At 41.7% G+C, this 22,264-nt stretch overlaps 1 protein-coding gene and 1 long non-coding RNA gene across 6 annotated transcripts in view; one reads left to right on the forward strand and one right to left on the reverse strand.

The window, feature by feature from the left end:
• The window catches only part of KANK4 (KN motif and ankyrin repeat domains 4), a 67,456-nt gene extending 64,178 nt beyond the window's left edge, over window positions 1-3,278 (forward strand). For all 5 annotated transcript variants that reach the window (XM_082228724.1, XM_082228722.1, XM_082228725.1 and 2 more), the window contains one exon: window positions 715-3,278. In XM_082228724.1, the coding sequence (XP_082084850.1) occupies window positions 715-816 (102 nt within the window). In that variant the 3' untranslated portion in view covers window positions 817-3,278. The remainder of the gene's footprint in view (window positions 1-714) is intronic.
• On the reverse strand, window positions 3,120-13,541 carry LOC309535583. The gene is made up of 4 exons (XR_014221302.1): window positions 13,256-13,541; window positions 6,517-6,589; window positions 6,214-6,357; window positions 3,120-5,122 (listed from the first exon to the last, which is right to left on the reverse strand). It is a non-coding gene; the product is annotated as an uncharacterized lncRNA (long non-coding RNA).
• Window positions 13,542-22,264: the final 8,723 nt, after the last annotated feature.

Raw genomic sequence — 22,264 nt, forward strand, 5'->3', positions numbered from 1 at the left:
TCATAATTGCTATGAAATCTCACCCAATGGGCTGGGAGTCTTTATGTCAAAGTCTGCCATTGTTGGCATCCATCTGTCTCAGGAGACAATGGAGTGCACCTCTAGAGGTGAAGTCAAACCACTGGAGAATCACAGCGCCTGCTGTGGCTGCAGAGAGCAATAAATCTTAATTGCTGCTTTCCACATTGTTTTTGCTGCATTAGCAGCACCAAAGTGACCTCTCTGGGCGTAAGCCTGGGCAGTGTGTAGGCATAGCTTAGAAAAAATAATGTGCTGGCTCCTTTGGAGAAGGCGCTCTGTTGTTATAAATGTGGGTGGTGGTTTCTTTTCTTTATTTAACAGTATGTACAGCTTTAGACTTACCGTATTTTTCTGTGTATAAAACACCTCCATGTATAAGACGCCCCCTATTTTGGGGGACTAAATTTAAAGAAAATGAGGAGAGATGGTCTGGCAGCTTCCCCTCCACGCCATTGTGGGAAACACGCACTTCCCACTGAAGCATTGGGGGGGGGAGGGAGTTGCACGCCCACCAACCAGATGACTGGCAGCCCGCAGCTTACCCCCCCCATGCCACTATCCATGTATAAGACAACTCCAGTTTTTTGACATGATTTTTGAGTCAAAAAACTTTGTCTAATACACAGAAAAATACGTTAAGTCTAAACGTAGAGTGCTGGCATAATAATATCCTTTTTTCTCTCCTTCATGTAGGCTGGTAATTCTGCTTTGTCCATAGCTTTGAAATCTGCCCACACGGAAATTGCAGAGTTCCTTCGGAGCCACATACAGCACAGTCGGCCTCTGAATACATAAAGTGATGGAATGGGAAACCGATAACAAAAGACTCATTATTTTACCCAGCTCTGTAACCAATTTATATGCCCATGATCATAGCTGATAACTGCTGATTTCTCTACTTACGGAAAGGCAGAACTATGTCAGCTATTTGCATACATTTCTAATGAATGAGTCACTCCCTTAAACCTGCTTTTATAGCCTTAACCTCTGACCAGTGGCACAAATAATGGTTAGATTATTTCATTGCCTTTTCTTAATAGTAATTACTTCCACAAGTCAAGTTGTCTTGTCTCTTCTTCAGCTTTGAGCTTATCTTTTTTTTGTTTCTCAAAGCTTGAATAACTACAGGGAAGCAACTAGGTTGGCCCTGGGCATAGTTCTACATTTTCGAAGACCAAGGGCATAAAGGATAATGTGCTTTCAGGTATGACATCACCACCACACCAAAGCTGCCCAGGTTCAGTGAAGGTACAAGTAATATGGAGCAATTCTGAGATACTTTAAATTTATTGTTAGCCTGATGCTGTGTCAGCTTGTATTAACTTCAAATATATTCTCTGTACCTTGTGAATAAGGTAACACTAGGAAGTCTTCCTTCCTGCCCAGTAAATCTTCCTCTGATTCACTTATTTTTGTTCTAAGCCTGTTGTTGCTGCACAGCCCATTGACTGCTCTGTAGGAAAGTACCAGCCTTTCTCCCTGCTGCATCAGAGGCATCACATCAGGGACAAATCAAGAGTGCAGTAGCACTGATGGTTGCTGTTGGGCTACGGCTATGGTTTGGGCCTGATCCCAGTACAAGGGCACAAATTAGTACCAATTCTTAGTACCTCAGCAGTCATTACAAGAGACATTAGTTTGGATGTGTTTGTCAAAGGGGCTTTGACAACCGCAGCAGAACTTGAGAGTTGAGACTCAAGAGATCCCCATTGCATGAGCAGAACTTCATCGACAGAACTTTGGATCCAACTGTGCTGTTGCCATTACGCCATGCTTTTCCAGGAGTGTCTCATTTTATGCAATATTTGACCTTGCATCACCACCCTATCTGTTTCTCCTTGTCGCCCACCACTGTGGATAGCAGATGTTCTGAGACAAAGAAGAAGAATACACAGCACGACAGCATCACATATAGGGTAAAACTAGACATTACTGAGAAGAAAGGAAACTAAGACACAGAGTTAAAGTATAGTTGATAGTCATTGATTTGGCATTGGTACCACATCTTTGGGTTGGGCTGTGAAAACAGATATTGCTTTTCAAATGAAAGTCCAGCATATATCTCTTAAAGTACATGATGTTTCCAGTTTGTCTACAAGCACAGCAGTAAAGCAATACTTTTTTGGAGTAACTTTAGATAATGAGTGTTGTTTGTAACCAGCTATCTTAACGCATGTCTCAGTTAACTTGTAAGTTGTACTGTGCTATTTATTACTATTGATTTCTATAAGTACCGGCAGTCAACATTTACTCAGCATACAGCTACAAATATAGATTGGCTAGATTATGTACAATATATATCTTGGTTGTGTTTGGTTTCTATGGCTCTGATGCAAGAAGTCATAGCTAATTATTTACAGAAATAGTTGAATGTATTGGATCCAAACACACACACATTACTTCCTGTATATTCACAAAGCACAACCATCTTGTTTTTTATCCCTTTGGAATTATCATATATATGGCTTTCTTACGTTTTTTTAATTGAATTTGAATTAACCAGCCAAGAGAAAGCTTTGAAGTATATTTCTCACTGGAAGTTTGGGCACAATTAAGATACAGTGTGCTTTTTCATTTTTTTACCAAGCTAAGTATGTAGAACAAAATGACTTGATCATAAAGTTCCTCATGAGAATTATTATTGTTTAAGATATTTTCATAATTAGGTTCTGTAGAGCTATTTCTGATTATGGCTTCATATGGAAGGTGCCTTTTGGGCAAACATCTGTTCTCATCTGTTTCATCAGGCTGAAATGCTGGAAATCCCAAACTTGGTAGATTGAAATCTGTTGTGCTAATTTATCTGCCATATTGTTTCATTTATTGAGTAACCTTCCACCCACAGGGTAGGCAGAGTTCTTCTGTGGGCTCTGGCAGCCTTCCAGAACTCACTACAATGCACACATACGAAGATCTCCCTCAAATTCCCAATGCTCAACCACAATGAATAACAAAAATACCTTCCATAATCCAGAAACGGTGCAACCAGTTCCTCATTTCCAGTGGAGCCTCCTCTTTTGAACAGCAGCTTTGTCAAAGTGATAATTTAAGTTCATCCTCATTAACTTGCTGTAATATGCATCTGCTTAGCTTCTCTGCCTCAAATTTATCCTGCAAATGTTATGCTGAAAACTAGTTAAACTGGGGTGCGTGCATGTCAGATCACTCTTGCTTAACTATTTGGGCTGTCTCTGCTATGAGCAATGTTTTGCAATGACCCATCATTTTAAGCAAATAAATGGAACTGTAAAATAGCAGTCTTCTTTGCTGCATGGTGAACTACGTTTGAAAATCAGGTGTGTTACATTAACAGTGTGGGATGAAGCATAGGGTTCTTTTCTTCAAAGAAGAAAGTCACAGAGCTCTCAGTGCATGCACACATTTCTTTAGGGCAAAGCTAAAGAAAATCTCATGATGTGGTCATAGCAAGCATGATATGGTCATGTGCAGGAAGCATTGGCGCTTTTCTGAGGAGAGAAAGGCGGCACTGAGGAGCTTCCCTCAGCACTATTTCCCTGATCAAATTGGCTGTTTTGAATGATTAAACAAAATGCAGTGGTCCTGATCATTGATCTCTTGCATCATAAGTAATTTGGCCCTGTAACAAGGCCATTTATGGTACTCTGTGGCTGGGTCCATATATAATGGGAAATTATGGTTTCCCATTATGTGCATGTGTTGTGGCAATCACAACCTCAGCTTTGTGTGCTTGTCCCTCATCTCTCTCATACCAGAAGAGGAGCTACTTCTTATTTTAAAGTAAACATTGTTCCCTGTGACATTCAAACCCAGAGAACTGCAAAGGCTTTTTAATACTATGTTTAGTGAGAGCAGTTTGGAATCAAGCTATACTTTCAGAGAGTGGCTTGTTTTCAAACTATATTTTTGACAAATCCATAACCTGTATAGGTTGCCTTATTAACAGATCTGAAACTTGACAAATAATAGTTTCCCAGGTTTGAACATCACAACGAACAATGGTTAGGATAAAACTAAGTGGCAAATCCTCTGCCATGTGAAAGGGGAGATGGGAAGACTTTCAACCCCAAGGCTTAGCACCATTCACTGTCATCGCAGGACATTACTTGCAAACCCAACCAGTATTACATATGTTGGGATTTGACATGTACCTAGCAATTCTATCCGACTTTTAAAAAATGAATACTTTCACAACAGGATTTCTATTTTTCTCTGTCATGACATTAGCTCTCTTGGCATGGTAGTCATAAATGCAACAAAGCTACACTTGTTCGATTCTGCATGCATGCACCTGTTAAGGTACAGCTTCTGTAAGAAAATAGGCAGAAATTTATTTTTAGCAGCAATGGGATGGAGAGGGGATGCTGCAAAGTGAGACACATCACATTTGAGCAGCTTGAGTGTGGATCACAGACACACACACAACAAAGGAGCTCCCATCTACAATAAACCTTGAAAGTAATTTGGGGTTTTTTAAAACTGTTTTGCGTCCGGCTTTCAATGCTTTAAATGAACTGACACTATCATTTATAGTAACCTTCCAGCAAAAATAGAATGAGACTTGTGTGAACTTTGTTGTACATTACTATTAAAATTAGTCATATAACAAGTTGACAGAGCCTCTTTTTAAATCTGTTTAAGTCTGTCGTGATTGCATTGATGGGAAACTTTATAAAATGGTTAAGTAATGCCAGGTTTGATAAAAGCAGTCACGGGCTTTGAGAGGTAATCAATTAATGGTCCAGCTCTGTAGGGCTGAAAGAAGCACAAAATCAATTTGAGAATCCAGCTGAGCTGTCGAAATAAACTTATATGTGGTGCATTCTGAGGTAAAATAATGGTGACCAAAGCAGAGAGAAGAGATGCTTTTAAAAAATTAAGACTCTTATTAAACAGCCCTCATTAAAAATAAAACGGGCTTCCATTAGTCACACAATCTCTACAAAGAACTTGTAAGAAAATTAAAATGCTCTTGACAACTGAATGGACTTTTCCATCTGCACCACCCTGCCCCTTATTTACCTTTTCTTTCTTCACTTTCCTCCACACCTTCAGTCGGAAGTGATCCCACAAAAAATACTTGTTTCAGCACCAAGTATGGAGCTAATGGTTGCAGTTGATTCTGTTGCTCAGGGGCAAAAATATTTGACTCTTCACATAAGACCTCAGTTGCACAACTCCCAAATACCCTCAAGAAAACAGGACTTCATGCCTTGCCCTTTTTTTAAGGGCTCAAACTGAGCATTCCTTTCATTACTGTCCTCCAGGAAAAACACACAGAGACACACAAGTCTGTTGTAATCATTAAAGCAACAGGAGGTCATTCCACCTCACATTCCATTATCAATAGCAAGGCCTGGGCTTCTGGTAGGAGGCACATACAAAACCTGGGACCCACAAAGCTGGATATAGCCTACAAACACCATATGAGGATCCAACACAGTCAAGCAAACGAAATGAGACAGAGAGGCAGCTAAAGTGATATTCCATTTCATAATGAATAAACTAGAGAGAGAATCGAAGATCCTCTCAAATTCACAAATGGCAAATTTGTGAATGGGTCTACTCAGAGTCTGATTAAAGGCATAGGGTTTTATTGAGATTCAATTGTACTCTTGAGTAGACCCACTGAAATTAGTGGGCATGACTAACTGGGATCCATTCTGAGCAGAACTTTGTTGGTTAAAACCTACAATTCATAAAACTATATAATGCCGTCAGATAAATGAAAAAGTATGCTATGTAAAAACAAAACAGTGCTGAAAATGCCATGTTTGGAAAGGCCACGGCTCAACGGTAGCTCACATGCTTTGAAAGCAGAAGGTGCCAGATTCAATCCCTCCCCTCTCCAGCTAAGGCCAGGAGGCACTCCTGCTGGAAACCCTGGACAGATGCCCCCAGTCAGCTGGATGGACCAATGGCGGCTTCACTTCACATCAACATCAACCTGGTTCCAGGTTGATCAGGAGTCTATGAATTTGCACAGCATATCTGACTGTTAAATCCTGGTAGAAACTCAGTTCATTGGTCCATTTTGGTTCACCCTTATTTACTGGAAACATGAAAATAGAAAAACAACATCTATTTGTTCTGGTTATGATGGATGAATGCTGCCAATGGCTCGATTCTAATGATGAAGATGTATGAGTGGAAGTTGCTTCTGTTCATGCAAGGAAGGGTCCCCAGGCTTTGAATCCCTCCTATGCAATCTACCATGCTGTTCCAGATGCACCTGCCAGCCCTCAAGAGCAGATTTTCAGGGAGCCCAAGGTCACTGCAGATAGAAGGAGGAAGAAGGAAAGCCTTGCTCCATTCAAGGAATGGAAGTTCAAGTTCTAGCAATGTCTTCCATTTCCCCTGGAATGGTAAAAAAAAGGAAAGCCAAATTCACTGTTAGTAAAAGTGACTGACAATTCAAAATACACTATCGTTCACTTTATTCAGATAAATAAATTCCTTGCTTGCAAATGAATATATGGTAATCTGCTTACAGTCCACCAACCACAAATGCCTTACTTGTGAATAGTAGCCAAATTCCTCTGTCAAAACCCACTAATAGCGAACTCCTGATGCAATTTCTCTAGAGTCACTAAAGGGAAAAAAATAAATTCAAATTTAAATATAAAGAATCCATCTGATTGCATCCCTATATATAATAGCTAAATATAGTGTGATTGCCATCTCTAAATAAATATTAATTCTGCAAAGGCCTACAAACCTAAAATGTACCCACCAGGCACAATTCTATTTTTTAAAAACCTACAGGACTGATTCCCGAAAACAAAAGCATTAAAACCTAGTCTCTCACCAAGACCCTGTGGTTATACACATGTTTAATGTAAAAAACAACAAGCTTCATGTTGCAATAGAAAGTTATCCATTGCTGGCCCCTCTTTGAATGTGCCTGTACTTGTTCGAGTGCTAGAATTCTAAAATCATATCTTAATGTTTGCATTTCACAAGCTAAGGGACATCTAATGCAAGCTTTCAAATTTTACTTTAGTGTTCTAAAACTGGAATCTACAAGTGAATTCCGTGTTGTGTCCATGTGAAAAATGTAACATTTGCTTGTTTTCAGATATTTTCAGGAAGCAATTACCAAATTTTTTGCACCATAACACTCACTTTTTTCCTCCTAGAAAGTAAGGGGAAATGTCTGTGCGTGTTATGGAGGAAATGCCTACGGGTGGCATGCCTACGGATTTTCCTCCTCTAAAAACTACGTGCGTGTTATGGTCAGGTGCGTGTTATAGAGCGAAAAATACGGTAATAAAAGTATTTAAAATATACTTCTTGCCAACCTGGTTATTTATTATACTCTGAAATGCCTGTGGGCATCAAATAGAATTATAGCATTTGCATTCATATAAAATTATGCAGTCTATAATATGATGATTAACAACATCTGAATGACCTCCTTCAATTTTGCATTATGTAAGCCTAATATTGTAGCACAACCTAATATTGTAACCAGGGCTTTTTCAGGGGCAACTCACAGGAACTCAGTTCTGGCACCTATCAGGTGGCCATTCCAAGAGAACAAGGGAACTCTGCGGATGTCAGTTGGAGATGCTAGAATTCTTTATATTGATCTTACATATGCAGTTTTTATTTGCACTTCAGAGATACTATTTAGCCTTTTGTTATCTAGAGAAGTGCTAACCTAAAGTATTTTTCTACACATCGTTTACTTAGTTTGATTTAATGTTTGAAAAGAACTGAAAAGAACTGTCTAAAATCCCAGTTATTGTCTTAAGACAGTGTAAACACTCAAGTTTGGCAAGTTCAGAAATAAGGCTGTTGATTGCTAAAGAAATATAGTTTAATACTGTGCTGTATAGCAACAACAATTTAGACACTGAATGGGAAGGAGCTCATTGAAGGTTATTTATAGGCCCATCAGTCCTGTAGATTAACTTCCCTGTGCAGTGAGGAACAGAAGTAATTTATCAGTTTTAAATGTATCTTTATGATGACTTGCTCACCACATAGCCTTCACCAGTTCAAATGGCTCAGCAACAACATTACGTACTGCGGATTAATAATAGCCACACTGTCACAATTACACATTAATTTATACATCTGTTCCATGCTTACAAATGTCTAAAGGGCTGTCACATGAAAGATGGAGCAAGCTTGTTTTCTCCTGTTCTGGAGAGTAGGATTCGAACCAATGGATTCAAGTTACAAGAAAGGAGGCTTCAACTAGACATCAGGAATAACTTTCTGACAGAGCTGTTTGATAGTGGGAGAGAGTCCCTTGGGAGGTGGTGGACTCTCCTTCCATAGAGGTTTTCAAGCAGAGGTTGGGTGGCCCTCTGTCATGGATGCTCTTAGTTGAGATTGGACCAGATGACCCTCAGAATTCTACCATTCTAAATGTTACAGAATCGTAACTGTGACAGATAGCAAATACCTTGATCCAATAACGAAACCATGTACAGAGACAAATAGGTGACTAGTTGCACAAGAATGTAGGTGGTTGGTAGGTAGGAACATTTAAACAGGATGCTGACAGTGCCTTCCACTGAAAGCAATGGAGATATATTATATCCACCCAGATGCACATCTGTATAGTAAGTACTGAAATAGGAACATTCAGTTCTGTTTATGTGCAGATCTCTGGCGCTGGACTGGTCACAAAACAAGTAGTACTTGCAACAAAATGTTGCACTGTGAAGTCTTCCTGTTATGGCTTGTTAACTGGAACTTGCCCTCTTCCCAAGTACTCTGTTCCATCCCCCTCCCCATTGTGATTTTGCATCTATCCCTCAGCGCGCGCGCACACACACACACACACACACACACCCTCTACCTCCAACAGCCAATCAGCATTTTGTGGCAACTGGGCTCCTTGGTCTGCTTACATGAGAGGGGATGTATGCCTCCCTTGAGGTGCTTTCCTAAATATTATTTGCACTCCTGCACAGTGCTATTTTTCTAGAAAAAAGAGGTGCTGGAACTCACCAAGAATGGCTCCCTTGTTCTCTTATAATGGCAATGGCACCCACCTGAGAGGTGCCGGAACTGAGTTCCGGCTGAAAAAAAGCCCTGCTCCTTCACCCAAAGTCTGTCAATACCTCCTTTTGTGGATGAGAGTGTTTATTGGGAAAAGCACAGAAAGAAGGTAATAAAATGTACCTCTCATCATCTGCAATGTTCTGGTAATTAAAATGGTTTTTTCTTAGACTTTAAAATTGTATGGTGTGTGTGTTGTTTGTACACAGAGATATAGTGTCCTGTCTTGCGTGTTTTTTTTCCTTTTAGGAAGGAAAGTTATACGTATTAACATCCATTTTGATAAGGATGAGTGTACGCCATAAATTTAAAGCATATTTACTGCCCCTCCCACAAAAGAATACAGTGGTACCCCGGATTAAGGACTTAATTCGTTCTGGAGGTCCATTCTTAACCTGAAACTGTTCTTAACCTGAGGTACCACTTTAGCTAATGGGGCCTCCCGCTGCTGCCACCACACGATTTCTGTTCTCATCCTGAGGTAAAGTTCTTAACCCGAGGTACTACTTCTGGGTTAGTGGACTCTGTAACCTGAAGCATTTGTAACCTGGTGCGTCTGTAACCCGAGATACCACTGTACCCAGAAATAGTGCTTCAGGTTAAGAACTTTGCTTCAGGATGAGAACAGAAATCATGCTCTGGCGGCGCGGCAGCAGCGGGAGGCCCTATGAGCTAAAGTGGGGCTTCAGGTTAAGAACAGTTTCAGGTTAAATACAGACCTCCGGAACGAATTAAGTACTTAACCTGAGGTACCACTGTAATGGGGAAAGTAGTTTGTCAAGGGTGATGGGAACTGTAACTCAGTGAGGGGGGAAACTACATTTCCCAGAATTCTTGCAGGATGGGGTGTATGGTGTGTATGCAGCCAAAGTCATAGCTATGGGCTGCTCTACTTCGCTTCGAAATCACCACAAGCAGCTGATCACTTGCCAATATTTTGAAAAGAAAACCTTTCATTTATACATGCACACTTCGTAGCTGACACAACATGTATGCATTCTTGGATATCCTAAAACTGAGTACAGAATGTCTCATGTGAAACAGCCCTGAGATGAACAGAACACATTTCAGCCACATTGTCCAGAAGGTCCCCCTATCTGCTTTGCTGAAAGGGGTTAGGGGTGGAAGCACCAGACGCCCTCATTAAAAGCAAACAGGGTGGTTGGGGGCAGACTGAAATGGAAGAGCTCTCCTCCAGCAAGCTGTCATGATATAAACTCAAAGATATGCCAAGAATGCAAACGTCCAATCCACGGCTTACTGTGCGGTCTCCCCGAGTCTTAGACTCCACGGAAAAGGCAAGAATGGCAGGGCCTCTGACTTAAAAATAAACAACAGAAACTGGCCCCTTCTCTTCCCAGTGTATTTTAAAGCATAACAACAGCATTCTTTCCACTCAGGAAATAACAGCAAAAATGACAGGGGAGGAGAAACAACTTTCTAGCACCACCTAAGCAACTGCAATGCTCAAGCCGCAATCCTTGCCAGTGGCTTTGTGCGTCAAGGCCCATTGATAGAATAGGACGATACAGCATCTGGTGGTTTTTTTCTACTTCAGTTCACAATTTAGCCAGTTCTTTTGTAGGGCCGTATCACATAAATGAGAGTCTTGGCATCCACAAACAGACAGAAAACACACAGATATTCTTTATTATAAAGTGAGCTTCTTTCCACTTGATGACTGCCATATCAAGCGGCAGATGGCAAGTGTCTGTGTGTGAACCTCCTAAAGCTATACTACCACAAGCAGGTCCTGTGCACCACAACACCACAAACATGGTGTCTTCAACTGGAGACAATTCATACATGATGACTTGATAAGTCATCAAGCGCTTAGTGACCAGGTGACGTGACATCACATGGACATACAAAGCTCCCTTATCTTGAGGCAGACCATCGGTTCATCCATCACAGCAAGGCCTACACTAGAGGTGGGCATGTTGTGGCCCTCAGCCTAATTTCATATGACTCGGGCTAATTTCAAAAATCCTCTACAAAGAATCGGTTCAGACCCTCAGCAAGAGTGACCCTTGCTTGGCATTTTGCTGGGTACAGAGGGAGAGAGGGAGGGAGAGAGAGAGGGCACACACACTTTCAGGTCTGGCTCCACCCACCACTAGGAGGCAGTCTCTGATAGATTACCACCAAGAACGCTTGACTCTTGACAGAAGAAGGGGGAAAAAAGATTGCCCACCCTTGGCCTCCACTTCCTTTAAGCAGGTCACCAAGTCTTCTGTCCTGTGGCTCAGCTACATACTAGTGAAGGGGGAATAATTCCATACAGTTTGCATTTAAAGCCAAATCTGTCAAACTTGCACAGCCAACCTTTGAAATTTGTAAAGGTAAAGGTAAAGGTACCCCTGCCCAAACGGGCCAGTCTTGCCAGACTCTGGGGTTTGTGCGCCCATCTCACATCTATTGGCCGGGGGCAAGCGCTGTCCGGAGACACTTCCGGGTCACGTGGCCAGCGTGACAAAGCTGCATCTGGCGAGCCAGCGCAGCACACGGAACGCCGTTTACCTTCCCGCTGGTAAGCGGTACCTATTTATCTACTTGCCCCGGGGGTGCTTTCGAACTGCTAGGTTGGCAGGCGCTGGGACCGAGCAGCGGGAGCGCACCCCGCCGCGGGGATTCGAACCGCCGACCTTTCGATCGGCAAGCCCTAGGCGCTGAGGCTTTAGCCCACAGCGCCACCCGCGTCCCTTGAAATTTGTACTTATCCAAATTTTCTGATGCAGTTTCCCAGCCAAACGGTGTTTACAGGAATGCATATAATGTACTAGGGATGCATGTGCATATTTTTTTTTACATTAGTGATAATAACATACAAAAATGCAATACATTAGGAGACGATGCTTGCAAAAACGTGCACATTAGTCAAAACTGGATACAAAAAATGTGTTTATCAGGAGAAATTAGCACTAAAATGCTGAGGATTTTTTTCCCCATCAAAACGCTTTGGAAACTGAAGTAGAAATGTGGAAAACTGAATTTAAGATTGAGAAACTGAGAGAACCGAAATTGGCAGATCCTGCCATCGCCACCAAGGATTGAACCTTGGCAAGAAACCAAGTACTTTGCTCTGGCACTGTGCTACGGGTCCTCTTCCTGAACTTATACATCAAATAATTTTCATGCATGTGGAAGCAAGCCTCATCTTATAATAAAAAGTGGAGCAACGATTGCCTCTAATCGGCACCTGAATGCATACAATATAAGGTGCATACCAAAGTCAGGGTACATGCCAAGATCATGAGGCCATCCAGGAAAAAGGAGGTTATTAATGTTTTTCAAGATCTAAAGAGGTCAATAGCAATGATGAAAATATCTCAGGATGGTGGATGCTGCCTGGCAACCACACCACACACTGGGGTCTTAAATAAGATAATAGTGAAACGGAGAGGTAATAATTATAAATCTCTCCAGGTCCTATCACAGAATCACGAACAAAATGTTATCATTTAATATCTCTTGGCTTCTCCCATCTGCAGAAATCAATGTTTATTGGCTTACAGCGCAGAAATGTATTTAGTCAGCAGGATTTTGTTTTTAAAAAATCTAAGTCTGCAGCTGACATCATCATCTAAATTGTTGAAGAAGAATAAAGCTGTCCACTGTGCAAGAGGGAAGGGGAAGTCCTCGAAAGTGAAAACTGAACACGCACTTTGACAACACATCATGCAGCTAAAACACATTTCCAAAGGGTCCCCCCCTTTTCATTAATAAACTGATTCGGAGCAAAACAATAACTATTGCGGAAGTAGCCTAACCACATTGTGGAGTTATGAGTTGATTGTTCCCAAGCATTACGTATATAATGTAGAGACTCTGCACCACCAAAGGTTGGCTGATATACTCTATGAGGACAATTGAGAAAAAGTCAGATGAGACTGAGATCCATTGAAACCATTTGGACCTAGTCACTTAGCTATTTCTGAATTGTGCTGTTGTGAATACCCACCCAGAATTTCCACAACAACCCCATTCCCTGTAGCTGTTTTTTTTTTTGGGGGGGGGGGAGGGATGTAGCCAGGACTGGGACACACTGGGGCAAGCAGAGGATGGGAAAATAATAGAATTGTAGAGTTGGAAGGGAGCATGAGGATCATCTAGTCCAACGCCCTGCGATGCAGGAATCTTTTGCCCTACATGGGACTTGAACCCACAAACCTGAGATTAAGAGTCTGATGCTCTACCGATTGAGCTATTCCAGATGGTTTGGGAAGGAAGTACTCACAGGGTGACAGACGATGGTGAAGGGACGGAGGTCAATGCACAGGAACCAGAGCAGCAAGACCCATCACCAGAGTCAGAGGGGCCCCTGTCTCCACAAACAAGCCAGACTCTGAAGCCTAGGGAGCAGCAGCAGAGACTCTCTAGGAGGCTGGGGCAGCCTAGCTGGCCAGGTGGGGCTCGCTATGTGATTCCTCAGCTTGAGTAGACTCAGAACAGGTGAAGGTCACAAGCCTCATCAAACACAGATGCTGCAATCAGCATACAAAGAGGGAAGCAGAGCTGAGGTGCTGTGTTTGCTCTGCTGCCCCTGTTGATAGACATTGGCTTGGGACTGTGCTTTGGGTTTAACTCTGGGCTGTATCCTGACTGCTGGGCTTCAGACTTGGCTACTTGGATTGACCCTGGACTGTGTTTCCGGACCTTTGGACGTTGGACTTGCTTCCAGGTAGGCCAGGGCTTCTTAATCTTCATAGTTCATAATCCTGAAAAAGAACATCCAATCTCCACAAATAGTGTCATGTTGATGTGCACTTTGGTTACTAAACTAAAGCGTTATTGACACAGATTTTAAATAAGCTAAAACTTGGTGCTTTGGTCTTTGTCAACAGAATGAGCCAGGCAAAGGGGGCGAATGCTTATTTTTATTGAACTTGCTTTGGTAAAAAGCAAAGGTAGCTGTGTTGGCCAATAATAAAAAGTCCAAAATCTGCATGAGGCCTATCAAATTGCACACAAAAGGAGTGTGCAAGCTTTCAAGTCCACTAAAACCCTTCATCAAATTAGAGGGTGAAGAAAACCCCAGGGTGGCATTGCTTTATTTTGGTAAGCATGTGCAGTCTTCATACAATTTGACCAGCAAACACTAGTCCAAGAAGAAGAAAAACTATGATTTCAGTTTATCCGTTTAATTCACCAGGCAGAGGATGCTTTTTGTATGCAATTGTTTTGTGTGGCTTGTCTGTACTAAATGGTGCATGTTGTGTAAAATGTTGTCTATTGCTCCACCTACTGAAATTTCCGAAGAATGAGACGCAGGGCTAAAAGGTTATTACAGTGCAAGCCTATGCTGGTCTACTAAAAAGGAGCCCCATTTGATTCAATGAGACTTACTCCCACAAAATCATTCTAGGATTGCAGTCTTAACAGGATATGGATTTCTATCTATAAATTATATGCAGCCTCTTTAGGCATAGCCCTTACAACGTTACTTATATGATCACAAAATATATTGCCAAACAAAAAAATACCAAACATTATAAGAGAACAGTAAAATTTTCATGCAAAATGATCCTAGGTTTAACCCCTAGCATCTCTAGGTAGGTCAGGAAAGCTTTCTCTTTGAAACCCTGGAGAACTCCTGCACTGCAGAAGGTTAGACTAGATGAACCTTGTGGTCCCTTCCAGCTCTACAGTTCTGTTTTGTTTTTTTAATTATTATTTTTTTATTAAGGATTTTTTGTGTGTGCTACAAAACAAACAGGGAAAGGTACATCTATTGTGTCCACTTTCCATTCAAAGAGTCTTTTTCACAGTTCATTTACGTTTAGTGAGAGGCACTTTTGCCATAGATATCTTGCAGTTGTGGGGAGAGAGATGGGGGTATTGTTTGTTGTTGTTGTGTTGCCTAGTGTTAGTGCAGGGGTTGGTGTCAGCTTCACACAGGCAGGTCCTTTGTTCATATATTTATTTATTTTTGTTGCTATTGCGAGAGACTAGGGGGTCCTGAGCTTGGTTGGTAGAGTTCAGTTGATTGCAGTGTGACTTGTTTGTAAGTAGCGGGGTAGGTTGTTGGGTCCGGTTAGCCATATTGATTTGTATGCTTTTTGTGTGTGGGGGGGGGAGGGTCATTGTCCTGCTGTGCTGTGTATGTGATAAAGGGGAACTATACTGGGGTGCAAGTATCTTCAACCAGGGTAGACAAATACTTGGCTAGGTGGGGAAATGAGCTGACTCCGTATGTCAGCTTCCTATTTTCCTAATAAAGGCAGCTGCATCATTTTTTAAAAAATAAAAAGTTAATTCAAAAAAACAAAACAGCAGCATAGAATGGCTCAGTCACCTTAAACCATCTGGAAATGTAGGAAATATAATTTAAAGCAATCCAAAATAAGTTTTAAAAACTAGCTAAAAGTGGGACTGCGTACCCTTCAGTGGAGATGAAGTTCCGTATCTCAGAGGCCACCACCGAAAAGGCCCCGTCTCCTGTGCATGGGCTGTCTCTGAAACAGATCTTAATGCTGTGTTTCCATGGCTGGTGGCAATATGTTTCTGAATACCAGTTTCTGGAAACCACAGGAGGGAAAAGTTTTTAGCTCCTGCTTGCGGGTTTCGCACTAGCCTCTGGAGGGCCACTGTGAGGAATGGAGGCTGGATGAGATGAGCCATTGGCCTGATACAACAGGCCCTTATGTTCTTATGTTCCCAGGCAGGTTTCTATTGGGTGGTTCTCCTGGTAGCCTGGTTCCAAACTATATTTGGGGTTTAAAATTTAAAGGTCCAAACTAGAACTTTTGGTTCATGTTTCAGTTCAGCGTCTCACATAAAAGCCCCCACACACATCAACTTTCCACAGCCATTTGCTAAGCGTGTAATTCAATGAAGAGAACAAGAATGAACAAAACACCAATCAATGTTTGACAACAGAAAATGCAATTCCTCCGTCTTACAGGAGGATTGTTTTGAAAGAGCATTCTCACTAAATTTTAGCTGGCATTCTGCTGGAATCCGACATTTGTTGAATTCCTTTCTGTTCACACATTTGGTTAAATGGCCTGGGAAAACAACATCTTATTATTCCAACTGACAAAAACCTGCTATCCACAATTATGTTGAAATTATGTTCAATTATGGATAAAGTTTATGCACCCAAATGCATACCTTTGACTGTTAGGCAGTACCAGTCTGATTTAGTATTTATTCATAGCGCCTTCCAGATTTCTCAATCCAGTTAGTTAATTGTATTTATTTGGTAAATAGATATCGTTGTGTAAGCCGCTTTGAGACCTTCATGGCAAAAAGCAGAATATACTTGTTAAAATAAAATATGCCAGTAGGTTCTTGCAGCACTGTTCAGGCAATTTTCAGTAAAAGTAATTCAATATGAAATAATCAAGAACCACTTTTCCCAGGCACTAAAACCTAGCAATTGCTATCCATACAACCCATACAGAGGCCAACTGACACTCCGTAAAAAGCAACACTCCAGCTCCGCAGCCAACCGCAAACACATTTCCTAAAGGGCAAGAGGAATTGATTGTTCTCCTTGGTAGAGCGTTTCACAAGGGCACCATTACCAAGAATGCCCTTGCTTTGCTGTTAGTCTCTGTCTATGTACACTTTGCCATTTACTTTGGGTCAAGCATGCTCCCACTGCTGGCTTTCAAAGCCATGTACCCATGACATTACTCAGTGTTTCAGAGCCGCCTTGTAGTTTCACGGCTGCTTGATGCGTTTCCCCTCAAAGAAGCTTCAATCAGAAAGGAAAACGTAAGCCACATTTACTGCGCAGTTAAGCTGAGGTGTGTAAATTTGAGACAGCCATTGTGAATGTGTGAATCACAGCCACTGCTTTTTTCCGGCCGGAACTCTCCAGAACTCAGTTCTGGCGGCACCTCTCAGGTGGGCACCATTGCCATTGTAAGTGAACAAGGGAGGCGCTCATGGTGAGTTCCGACACCTCTAATAATAATAATAATAATAATAATAATAATAATAATAATAAACTTATTATTTATACCCTGCCCATCTGGCTGGGTTTCCCCAGCCACTCTGGGCGGCTTCCAACAAACACTAAAATACAATAACCTATTAAACATTAAAAGCTTCCCTAAACAGGGCTGCCTTTAGATGTCTTCTAAATGTTTGGTAGTTATTTTTTTCTTTGACATCTGGTGGGAGGGCGTTCCACAGGGCGGGCGCCACGACCGAGAAGGCCCTCTGCCTGGTTCCCTGTAACTTGGCTTCTCGCAGTGAGGGAACCGCCAAAAGGCCCTCGGTGCTGGACCTCAGTGTCCGGGCAGAACGATGGAGGTGGAGACGCTCCTTCAGGTATACTGGACCGAGGCTATTTTTCTAGAATAATAGCACTGATGACAGCATATGTGTAGAAGGCAGCCTAATGAAGCAGAGTTTGGGTGTGTTTTGGGTGTAGAAATGCCAAGCAGGTAATGTGCATTGGGCTAAGGCATCGCTGCCTCCTTTCTGGTGCGCACAACAGCATGCTTTAGGGTTTTTGTCCTAAATACAGTAACTCAAAACATGCTTCCTTTTGCTGGGCATGTCTAGAAGCAGATCAGAGTAAGCACTCCCCTGCCCCCATTTTTTGGTAAGAGTTTTTAATGGATGCTCATTACGGGCAAAACCCAATAGCTTTTCTTAGCCTGCACCAAGTTCAGCACCCTCACAGATGGCTCTATAATAAAAGCCAGCACTGCCTAACAATAAGGCCTTCACAGAACACTACAAGGTTTGAGGCCTGGGCAGTGTCTGAGGCACAAGCGTGTTTTGCAATAAATCTCTTCAAGAGGCAGTATGGTGGTCAGCGAGAACTTGAAAGTGACACATATATTTTGCTTTTAAACAGATTCATTTTCAAAACCTGAGGGGGGAAAAGGCAATTTTTTATATCATACTGTGAATAGCATCTGAGATAGCTGAAAGTGCCAGATGATGATGATTGATAATAATACTAATAAATAATGTATTTTTTTGTAAATTTTTTTATTAAGTTTTAACAATGCACAATATAGAAGAAAAAATACAAAGACAAGAACAAAAGAAATATAAAAACACAAAATACATACTACAAAATACAACAATATAAACATTAAACACAAAAATACAAAAATGCATACATTAAAAAACTGATAGTAAAAAAGAAAAAGCACATATAGGAAAAACACAAAAATTCCCTCTTTCTTAATTTTATATCTTAAATTCACATATTTTCCTGACTTCCTCACATCCCCCGTTCTTGTATCCCTTTTAAAAGTTGGTTCAGCAAATTCATAGCCCTTAGTTTATCTATTGTTGGTTTAATCTTAAATTTTATCTTGTTGCTAGAACCCCCACAGTTCATTTCAATGTCATCAACATTCAAAAATTTTACAATGTTTCTGCAAATAGATTTTAAATTTCCCCCAATCTTCTTCCACTTGCTCTTCTCCCTGGTCTCGGATTCTGCCAGTCATCTCCACCATCTCCATGTAGTCAATTAGTTGCATCTGCCAGTCTTCCACGGTGGGTAGATCTTCTGTCTTCCAATGTTTTGCTATAAGAATTCTTGCTGCTGCTGTAGCGTACATAAAGAAAGTTCTATCCTTCTTTAACAGGTCAACTATGCCCAGGAGGAAGGCCTCTGGTTTCTTCAGGAAGGTATATTTAAATACCCTTTTCAGTTCATTATATATCGTTTCCCAGAAAGCCTTAATCCCTGGGCACGTCCACCAAAGGTGAAAAAAAGTACCTTCAATTTCTTTACACTTCCAACATTTGTTATCGGGCAAATGATATATCTTTGCAAGCTTGACTGGGGTCATGTACCACCTATACATCATTTTCATAATATTCTCTCTTAAGGCATTACATGCCGTGAATTTAATCCCGGTGGTCCACAACTTCTCCCAGTCAGTGAACATAATGTTATGGCCTATGTCTTGTGCCCATTTTATCATTGCCGATTTTACTGTTTCTTCCTCAGTATTCCATTTCAACAGCAGATTATACATTCTCGAAAGTGTCTTTACATTGGGTTCTAACAATTCTGTTTCTAACTTTGATTTTTCTACCTGGAAACCAATTTTTTTGTCTAAGTTATAAACCTCTCTTATTTGAAAATAATGTAGCCGACTTCCGGTTCCGGTCGCAACCAGCGAGGAAGCGCGGAAAACCTGCTCTCGGTTTTTCGGGTCCTGCAGAGGCTTGGGGGAGACGCTAGGGCGCAGCGCACCCCCAAAACTCCAAGGGGGGGCACCCCTGGAGGATAGGCACCCGGCAGCGTGATAGCGGTCGCACCGTTCTCCGGAGCGTTTACGAGGAGAAGCGAAGGACCGCGAGCGCGAATTGGGGAGGCAACGACTTTGCAGGGCAACGCCTCGAGCTTCAGCCGGTTTGAGCGACGGGCTTCCTTAAGAAAAGAATGGAACACCCAGCGTTTTTTTAGTGGGTTTTTTTCTTTCCCTTTTAATTGAGCAAGGCGTAAAGCCAGTCATAGAGCTGGGAGGCTCCTGGAAAGCTTTGGATTGTGTTTGGGAGTTCGCTCGGTGGAGGAAATAAGATGGCGCAGACGGAAAGTCGACGATTTGAAGAAGTTTAGGAGAGTCTGTCTGAGTGAGAACTTTACGTTATGAGGATTTAAAACTGTTAGAAACGGATACTTAGGACTAACTGGTCCCTGGTGAGTGCTACAACTTGTTTGTGGGGTTGCTTTCCCTTTTTATTACTTTTTCCACGGCGTTAAGCAAGGGCAAGTGGTCGCTAGCGTTTGCAGCCTACAATTCTACAACCAGGACTTGGAGATAGCAGACATAAGGTATAAAGTGAGAAGATTTAAAAGGGAGAAAACTTAAAAACCTCTGTGCCTGCAGCTACACTTGGCTCTCGCTGCTTCCTCCTTTCTTCCTTTGTGTTTGCTTTGCCCTCCCTGTGCTGGGAGGATCTGCGTTGATGGTTGGAGTTGAATAGGAAGATCTACTAATCAACTCCACGGGGTTTAAAGAGGTGCTTTTCTGTTTTCTTTTGTATTTGACACGGATCTTAATTGGAAGTTTCTGAAATCTGAACTGTCTGACGTATATAACCGTGATTACAACCCGGAACTTGACCATAATTTGGACCTGACAACAAGGGATAAAAGTGGATTAACCCGGACTAGACACCGTTAAAATTGGATTGTGGACCTTTTACCCCCCCGCGCACGGACGGGCTAAGTGGACTGGTCAGGGGTAAAAAGTGAGAACGCCAGGAGGTGTGGGGTCTTATCTCCCCATCCTCTTTTATTGGATTGACTATAGGACATTACTGTTTGGACATTATTAAATCCTGAGGGGCGTGTTTAACATTGCCTGGATATTGGGCCCTTTTTGGGTCTACTTTTGCCTGGGTTTATTTTTACCTTTTGAGTTAACTTCGTTGGGTTATTGTTGACAACTCCTGCCGACGACTGTGGTTAACGGGGGGATTGAAAAGGGAAGGAAGCAAAGGTAGGGGGGAAGTGAAGCAGAAGGAGGACGGAGATTTGGAGATGATGGGAAGGGACGGAAAAGAGTGGAAGAGAGGGGGAGGGACCCCGGGAGAAAGAAAGATGTCACGGCAGGAGGAAATTAAAGATTTAGACAATTTGTGGGTCAAAATAAAGGAGGAGTTCAAGCAAAATGTATTATACATGGAAAATAAATTAGGAGAGGTCCAGGAGATGATAGACAAAAAGATAGAGGGAGCAGTGGGTGAACTCTCAGCCAAAATCCAAGATCTCTCTGTAAAGTCCAAAATGATCGAGGAATCTAACAAAAAGCTGCAGAAAGAGATGAGGGAACAAAAAAAGGAGACAGTGAAAGTAAAAGAAGAACTGGGAGAGCTAAGCATCTCTCAAGATAGGATTTGGGACAACCTAGCCATGGCTGATATGCGGTTAAAACAGCTCCATCTTAAATTTAGGGGAGTAGCTGAGGAAAGAAATGAAGACATTAGAGGAAAAATGATAAAAGAACTCTCCAACTGGCTAAACTTAAGGGAAGAAGAGGTGGCAGCTACTGTAGATAATGTATATAGAATGACTAGGCCCAATCATATGAGAGTGAGCAAATTCTTGGGGGACTGCCTGGTGATCTTCAATTCTTTGGAAATGAAAAATTTAATTTTGAGAAAGAGCTACAACAATAGGCTAAGAATTGATGGAAGGCCTATTATTATCTATAAAGAAATACCGGTCAGGCTACTTCGTAAAAGAGAAGGATATAAACAAGTGGCAGCAGCTCTGAAGAGAAACGAGATTCCATTTCGATGGGAATTTCCGGAAGGGATTAGTTTTTTCTATAAAGAGAAAAAATTTAGATTGCTGGACAGACAGGAGGCAGACAAGTTTCTGAGAAGATATGAAAAAGAGTTGGGGAAGACAGAGAATAGATTAAGGAATAGATCGGAAAAAGAGGATGGAGAGACAAGGAATAGATATGAGGAAGAGAGAGGTGTAGAGGAGGAGGCACTGGAATCAGATGAAGATGGTGAGGAGGCCGCAGTGGGAGCGGATGCGGCAGAAGAGGGGGAGCTCTCAGGAAACAAAGGAGAGAGATTATAGTTTGCGAATAGGGTTAAAGGTTGGGAAGCAGATAAAGGTAAATCATAGCACACTCATTGAAATTTTTATCTTGGAATGTAAACGGATTGAACGAGAAAGTTAAAAGGAATAAAATTGAGAAAGTTTTGAAAAATAAGAGGTACGATGTAATCTGCTTTCAGGAAACCCATATTGCTAAAAAGCACAAACATATTCTGGTGAATAAAAAATTAGGGGTAGACTTTATTAATTCTGATGTTAGGAAAAAAAGAGGAGTAGTAATATACGTTAGAGAGAAATGGGAACCGACTATGATATGCAAGGATGAGGAGGGAAGAATTCTAGGGATTCAATTAAATTTTAGAGGGGAAAAAATTAATGTTGTGACGGTATACGCTCCGAATACAAATAGAGCAGAGTTCTTTGTAAAACTTGAAGGTATGTTATTAGAACTGGACACCCACAAATTAATTTTGCTTGGGGATATGAATGGCGTCCCAGCGCCGAACTTAGATAGGAGTACAGAGAAGGGAAAAGGGAACAGAGGAAAATTGCCGAAATCCTTTAGTGACATGGAAGAAAATTTAGACCTAATTGACATCTGGAGATACCAAAACCCGACCTCTAAACAGTTTACTCATTATTCCGAACCCCATCAGAGCTGGGGTAGAATAGATCAGATCTGGGTGACGAGAACACTCTCCATGAGAGTTAAGAAATGTGAGATTTACCCCAGGA

Source organism: Podarcis vaucheri (genome assembly GCF_965113315.1).
Source record: "Podarcis vaucheri genome assembly, chromosome: 6".
In the NCBI taxonomy this organism is placed as follows: Eukaryota; Metazoa; Chordata; class Lepidosauria; order Squamata; family Lacertidae; genus Podarcis; species Podarcis vaucheri.